This window comes from Mus pahari, chromosome X (genome assembly GCF_900095145.1).
Source record: "Mus pahari chromosome X, PAHARI_EIJ_v1.1, whole genome shotgun sequence".
Lineage (NCBI taxonomy): Eukaryota > Metazoa > Chordata > Mammalia > Rodentia > Muridae > Mus > Mus pahari.
In genome coordinates this window covers 66,866,675-66,874,197 of record NC_034613.1, presented here as the reverse complement: position 1 = coordinate 66,874,197, position 7,523 = coordinate 66,866,675, and the positions used below count along the sequence as shown (strand labels likewise).

The 7,523-nt window shown below is 36.9% G+C and overlaps 1 protein-coding gene across 3 annotated transcripts in view; it reads left to right on the top strand.

Moving 5' to 3' along the window:
* Window positions 1-7,523, top strand: part of Prrg1 (proline rich and Gla domain 1) — a 125,922-nt gene that overhangs the window by 89,080 nt on the left and 29,319 nt on the right. For all 3 annotated transcript variants that reach the window (XM_021187863.1, XM_029534460.1, XM_021187862.2), the window contains one exon: window positions 1,718-1,878. In XM_021187863.1, coding sequence (XP_021043522.1) covers window positions 1,718-1,878 — 161 coding nt within the window. The remainder of the gene's footprint in view (window positions 1-1,717; window positions 1,879-7,523) is intronic.

Sequence of the window (7,523 nt, the reverse complement as noted above, 5' to 3'; positions counted from 1 at the left end):
CCCAGGAGAGGTATTGCTGGATCTTCTGGTAGTACTATGTCCAATTTTCTGAGGAACCACCAGACTGATTTCCAGAGTGGTTGTACAAGCTTGCAATCCTACCAGCAATGGAGGAGTGTTCCTCTTTCTCCACATCCTTGCCAGCATCTGTCCAGCCCACTCTTATGATTTATTTTGCAAGCGTGTGTGTATGTGTGTGTGTGTGTGTGTGTGTGTGTGTGTGTGTGTGTGTGTGTTTGCATCTGTGATCTGTGTCTACGTGTGCGGTTGTCCAGAGACTAAGGGGGTGTTGAAGCCCTTGGGGCTAAACTTCTACATGTTTGTGGGCCATTACATGGGTGCTGGGACTAAACTTTTTGTTGTTGTTGTTATTTTGAGACAGGGTTTCTCTGTGTAGCCCTGGCTGTGGTGGAACTCACCCTGTAGACCAGGCTGGCTGGGAACTCAGAAATCCACCTACTTCTGCCTCCCAAGTGCTGGGATTAAAGGACTGCACCACCACTGCTTGGCCATAAGGGGACCAAACTTTTAAGTCCTCTGCAAAAGCTGCAAGTGTTATTAACCCCTGAACTATCTTTCCAACTGCTATAATCTGTTTTTTTCCATGTTAGAAATCTGTAAAATGGAAATTTTCTAATCAGTTTATATTAACAGATTAAATTATGGTGGCATGGTATTTATACATCGGCAAACGGGACATTTTCAGAAAAACAAAGTAAAACTTAAATGTTATCATATATAAATGTAAATGCACCCCTCCCCCATAAAGGATAAACATAACTATGGTCTAATCAGTGCCTGCTTTTTACATTTTGTTTATTTATTTATTGAATTTATTTATTGCAGTCCTGGGTATTGAACCCAGGGCTGTAGACACACTAAGCAAGTGTACTACCATTAAACTATATTCCCAACCAACTATTTTTCTTCCAAGACCAGGCCTCACTGTGTAGGTGGTATTGAACTTATTGTGACTCATTTATTCCACTGGATTTTACGAGTTCACATTGAATGTTTCTAAGATATAATTCATCAGAAGTTTTTTTTTCTTTTCTTCTCCTTAAAGACAATGAAATAGGATTGAATGCCTTGAAGTACAGCTACACTATATTTAACTTGTTTATTTAGGACACAATTATTACTGTTTTCTTGGACTAAAATGTAGATAAATTTATCTTTTATATTTCATTGATTTCAGAAAGTTCTTTGGAATATGCTCTTATTTTGCTAGTTAGAAAGATATGTAATGGGACTTTCACTATGTTAAGTCTTTAATGGTTCTCTAGGTTCATATTATTAGTTAAATTGGATTTGTATTTATTTTTAGGAAGGCAGAGATATCGTGTAGAGACTGGCTTTTGGTTTGGTTGCATAATGTTTGGGTATCCATTTACAGTAATGAATATAAGTAGTGATATCATTATTGCTATTTTTAAACATCCATTGGCCATCAAGAATGTGCTAAAGTCTGAATATAACATGGTTAATTATGTCACTCTTCCTGCCCATGTTGACTAAAGGGAGATATTCCCATTATGAGGAAGCTATCAAATGCTTTGGCTTGAAGTTAAACATTAATTCACTCCTAAGTTACTGAAAGTTGTTTAGAAGGTTGTCTGTGATTTCTGAGGAGCATCTGGAAGTTTTCTTCTTATATATCAACTTCCTGCATTAGTTTATTATTGTTTTTTATGCTTATTATTATATCTCTTTTTAGTTTTCCTCACGGAAGAAAAAGCCAACTCAGTACTAAAACGCTACCCAAGAGCCAATGGACTTTTTGAAGAAATAAGACAGGGCAACATTGAGCGTGAGTGCAGAGAAGAAATCTGTACATATGAAGAAGCCAGAGAGGCTTTTGAAAATCATGAAAAAACTGTAAGTATACTGGCAACTTAAAACATGTTCACAGGAACACTTACCATTCCATATATTCTGAAACCTACATTCCCAAAGAACATAAATTGCTTCTAGCTAAACGTTAATTTGCTGAAGAAGTCGCCATGTAACAGCTAATAAATAATGTTCTGTATAGGAGAAAACTAGACTTACTTCCCTCTGTATTGGTCTGTCTTTGAGGGCCTTGTTTCCACAGTGTTCTTCTTAGCTAGCAGTTATGGTGGCAAGGCATCTGATTCACAGAAGGCCTTGATCTATAAAGTAGGTGGTGTCTTTACCTCTCAATGCTTAATCAGAGAGAGACGGTCGAAGAAGATATGGGGAACAAACAGTGTTTTGATGTTTTATTTCTCCTAGGCTAGGGGTATACAGCTCGGTGGTAGGATGCCTCTGTTATATGCTTGAGACCCCAGGTTCCAAATACAGAATCAAAAAACATTTGTTTTAGTTCTCTATACTTTTGGTCTCTCCTTCCATATTTCACAAGACTGAATTACTTCACTTTACTCTGACTGCAGGCTATTCAAAGATACTATGGTTGTAAAATCAGAAGCAAGGATGTAAATTTTCTAAATCTTCTCTACAGTTGTAAATTACAACACCAGAGGTAGCAATTGTGTAAAGACCCTTGCTTATGCACCAAGAAAATAATACTATATTGCTAATTAAGTGGTATATCATGTGCTGTAGGGGCATCCACTATGCCACAGGAACAGTGAGAACATACACATTTTAAAGAAGAAGGGTTTGATCTTTTGTTTGATAAGGTTCTCAAGATGAGAAAGGGCCTCAAAGAAATTGCTAGATTCTCATGCTCAAAGCAAAAGCAAAATCTGTTTATAATTAACAAACTATGATCTTCATAAGCTTTACTGGTTTTACAAGTAGCAGTTTATTGTCATATATGTACTGAATTATTGGTATAGTTTTCTTTGTATGGCTATGTAGTTCAAAGACCCCTTAACAAACAGCTCCTCTTCACAGTCACTTAGTTATCCTTCATTAGCTGTACATGGCTTCCATACGTACTTCATCTACTTCTAGATTTTTATGTTCTAGCTTATCCTTCCACTTTCAGAAGATTTGTTTTATGTTCTAATGTAAATTAGAACTAGTTCTACATTGTTATGGTATTCTACAGTAGTTTGTGAAATTTCTTACCTACCAAAGAGACAATGGGCTGTCATGTGAATTTTAGTATTAAATTGTCTAGCATTAAAAAAAAAAAAGGCATTTTATCAGTATTTTTATTGGGATTTTTTTTTCAGTTTGCACTCCTTCCCAAATAATCTGCTCTTGCCATGGTAAGTAGTAACTTCACCAATGTACTTGTTGCCTCTTTACATCAAAACCATCTATTATGGTTTGATTACTAAGTGACCCTACAGGCTCATGTATTGAAAGTTTACTTTCCACCGACTGGGAACTTTAGAAGGTAGGGCCTCAGGAAACAAAGTAGGTCACTAAGGTATCGTCCTTCTGCTTCCTCCTGTCTGTCTCTGCTATCTGACCACCATGAGGTGAGTAGACTGCCACATTTTCCTGTACCATGCTTGCCTCGGACTCAAAGCAATATATCCTACCAGCCATACTTTGATACCTCTTAAGCAATAAGCAAAATTTTATTCCCTTCCTTTAAATTGTTTCTTTCAGGTATTTTCCTTAACAACAGAATATATGATTAGTACACTACTACTACCATCTTAAGTCTATTTTTATCCTTACCACATAATTTAAAATGTACATTTGTTTATTCATTAGTTCTTTGAGAATTTTGTGCAATGTTGTCGTATTCCCTCTCTTTCCATACTTTTCCAAGATCCACCTCCACTTCTCTGAGCAATCAATTTTTTTTCCTATTGATTGATTGATTGATTGATTTAGCTATTTTGTAGGGAGAGGCACATGCCAGTAGGTCAGAGGACAATTGCACATGTTAGTTTTCTCTTTCTGTCATGTGAATTCTAAGGCTTGAATGCAGGTCATCAGACTTGGTGGCAGGTACTTTTACCGACTTAATCATCTAACTGATTATCTGCATAATTTTTAAAATGGCAGGCTAAAATGACATTTTAACTTTTCTTCACTATGCATGGTGGTTCATACCTATAGAATCAATACCCAGGAGCTGAGTAGGATTGTGAATTAAGCCTAGGCTATGTAGTGAGGTCTAGGCTAGTCTGGCCATACTAGTAAGAACAACACTCCAAAACAAAACAAAGCAACACACATCTCTGCGAAGGCTTCATATCTCCTCCAGTAAAAGCTAAAGAATTCAAATCACCTAAAAGGTACAGTTGTTTTCACCCTGCACTAGCACTTCCCTACAGAAGAAACCTCACATCTCCATTGAATCCATCTCCTTAATGTGTAGTACCTTTCTTCTGCTTCTTTACAGTTAATGGGAAGCAAGTGCCCAGTCCTGGATCTTTGACACTTGTTCTTTTCACTTGCAAATGGGTATGCCTGAGGTCATTGTGAAGCTTCACTTTCTCCTTAAGGAAGTATTCTGTCTCCTGTGATTTCTCCCCCCAGCACTTATCACCATCTGACATTGATTTTTTTTTTTTTTTTTGTATTCATTATTTGTTTGCTTTCTGCCCAATGACAACATTTTTTCTCAATTGTTTGGTTCATAGCTACAAAGTTCTGACACAAACTAGGGACAAAATAAATACTTGATAGAGGAAGAAGTAATCAATTGTGAAATTATAAAACATGTTTAAAACATCAGATGAAGTAATTTAAATTTTGTTCATGAGTTAGATGAGAGATATGGACTTTAAAATGGATTTTTTGTTAATATTGGGTTTTTTCTTTGCCTTCTCTATGGTTTCTAAGCCTGTCATATAAAATTATTTACATTATTAAAATGATAGCGTTTATAATAGGGTGTTATTGGAAGGCATTTAGGTCAAGTTAATAATGTCTAACCGGCTTCAAGACAACTATTTGAGAATCATGTTTGTTACATCCTAAGAAGGTACTAGAGTAACAGAAAAAAAGATTAGCTTTTGAGATTTGCTTTCTCCTATCTTTTTGCACACTAAAATTTCTTACTTAAAACGGCCATCATTGGGAAGAGAAGCCCTTTGGTCTTGTAAACTTTATATGACCCAGCACAGGGGAAGGCCAGGGCCAAGTAGTGGGAGTAGGTGGGTAGGGGAGCAGGGGCGGGGGGGGGGGTATAGGGAACTTTCGGGATAGTATTTGAAATGTAAATAAAGAAAATAATAATAAATACAAAAAATTCAATTCCCAACCACCACATGAAGGCTCACAACTATCTGTTCAGCTACTGTGTACACACATACATAAAACAAATAAATAAATCTTTTAAAAAAATAAAAAAAAAACAGATTTTGTGATATGTTCATCATCCTCAAGTATAGATTATGTGAATTTAGTAGATGGCATTCATGAAATATTGATGAATGACTCTACCTAATTGACTGTGCACATTTAATTATAGATTGGGAGAAAAGACATGCTTAATGGTCATGTAAGTGGTTCATATTTATGTGGATGTTTCCTGCTAAATAACTACTATGTAACACGCGTAGGATATATAAAAAATTGAGGTCTGATAGAAGTGGCTGACTAGACATGAAAATTCATGTAAACATTTAGTACATCTTGTTTGGGGGGAAGGGAATTGCAGGCCTAACTCAGGGACTGGCCTACATTCCAAACTGAAATTCACAGCATTATGTTTGTGCATGGCACAAAAAGTTAAGTTTAGTGGCTTCACATTAATCAAGTGCTCTACTCATCTTAAATATGTAGATTTTTTTGTTCTTTATATTTCAGTAAAAAAGAAGTAGAAAAAGTTTTCTGGATGTCATTCTGAAACATCAGAGAATGAGATACATCTAATTTGGTATCTCAACTCTGCCATCTACTGACTGTACTATTTTCAAGTAAATATTTCACCTTTATAGATGTTAATTATACATTTTTAGGTGTGAGATTATGTGCTCTGTGGTGCCTACAACAGACAGTTCCTAAAATAAATATATTTCATTCAAGTTTCAGCTCCTGAATTACAGCTATTTTATTTAGGCCTCATATTTCTGCTTGACAACTTTCCCCCTTTTTTTCTGAAAATGTGTGTATGTATGTGTCGTGTGTGTGTGTGTGTGTGTGTGTGTGTGTGTATGTATGTCTGTGTAGAGATAAGATAAATTTGTGATTGGGTTACCTCACTCAAGATGATATTTTCTAGGTCTATCCATTTGCCTAAGAATTTCATAAATTCATTGTTTTTAATAGCTGAGTAGACTTCATTGTGTAAATGCACCACATTTTTGTATCCATTCCTCTTTTGAAGGACATCTGGGTTCTTTCCAGCTTCTGGCTATTATAAATAAGGCTGCTATGAACATAGTGAAGCATGTGCCTTTATTACATGTTGGGACATCTTCTGGGTATGTGCCCAGGAGTGGTGTTAGTGGGTCCTCAGGTAGTACTATGTCCAGTTTTCTGAGGAACTGCCAAACTGATTTCCAGAGTGGTTGTTCCAGCTTGCATTCCCACCAGCAATGGAGAAGTGTTCCTTTTTCTCCACATCCTCACCAGCATCTGCTGTCACCTGAGATTTTGATCTTAGCCATTCTGACTTGTGTGAGGTGGAATTTCAGGGTTGTTTTCATTTGCATTTCCCTGACGACTAAGGATGTTGAACATTTCTTTAGGTGCTTCCCAGCCATTCAGTATTCCTCAGTTGAGAATTCTTTGTTTAGTTCTGTGCCACATTTTTAATAGGGCTATTTAGTTCTTTGAAGTCTTAACTTCTTGAGTTCTTTGTATATATTGGATATTAGCCCTCTGTTGGACATAGGACTGATAAAGATCTTTTCCCATTCTGTTGGTTGCCTTTTTGTCCTATTGACAGTGTCCTTTGCTTTACAAAAGCTTTGCAATTTTATGAGGTACCATTTGTAGATAATTGATCTTAGAGCATAGGCTATTGGTGTTCTGTTCAGGAAATTTTCCCCTGTGCCCATGTGCTCGAGACTCTTCCCCACTTTCTCTTCTGTTAATTTCAGTGTATCTGGTTTTATGTGAAGGTTCTTGATCCACTTGGACTTTAGCTTTGTACAAGGAGATGAGAATGGTTCATTCTGCATTCTTCTACATGCTAACAACCAGTTGAGCCAGCAGCCCCATAGGAGGAACAATATGAACTAACCAGTACCCCCAGAGCTGCCAGGGACTAAATTATCAACCAAAGAGAAGTACACATAGTGGGACTCAGGGCTCCAGCTACATATGTAGCAGAGGATAGCCTAGTCGGTCATCAATGGGAGGCGAGGCCCTTGGTCCTGTGAAGGCTTTGCGCCCCAATGTAGGAGAATGCCAGGGCCAGGAAGTGGGTGGGTTGGTGAACAGGGGAAGGGGAGGGGACAACATTTGAAATGCAAATAAAGTAAATGTCTAATAAAAAAGAAGATAAACTTAGAGGAGTGAGTTCTCATCTTTTTTCACTTTGGATTTTTCTGTCACTATACTGCCACCCCCTCTTCCATCTTCCATATTACAGAAGGAATGCTAGGATTACAGATGTGTGCCATCACATATGGCTTTTTTATTTATTAAACTAATAAAATTTATTTTAAAATATA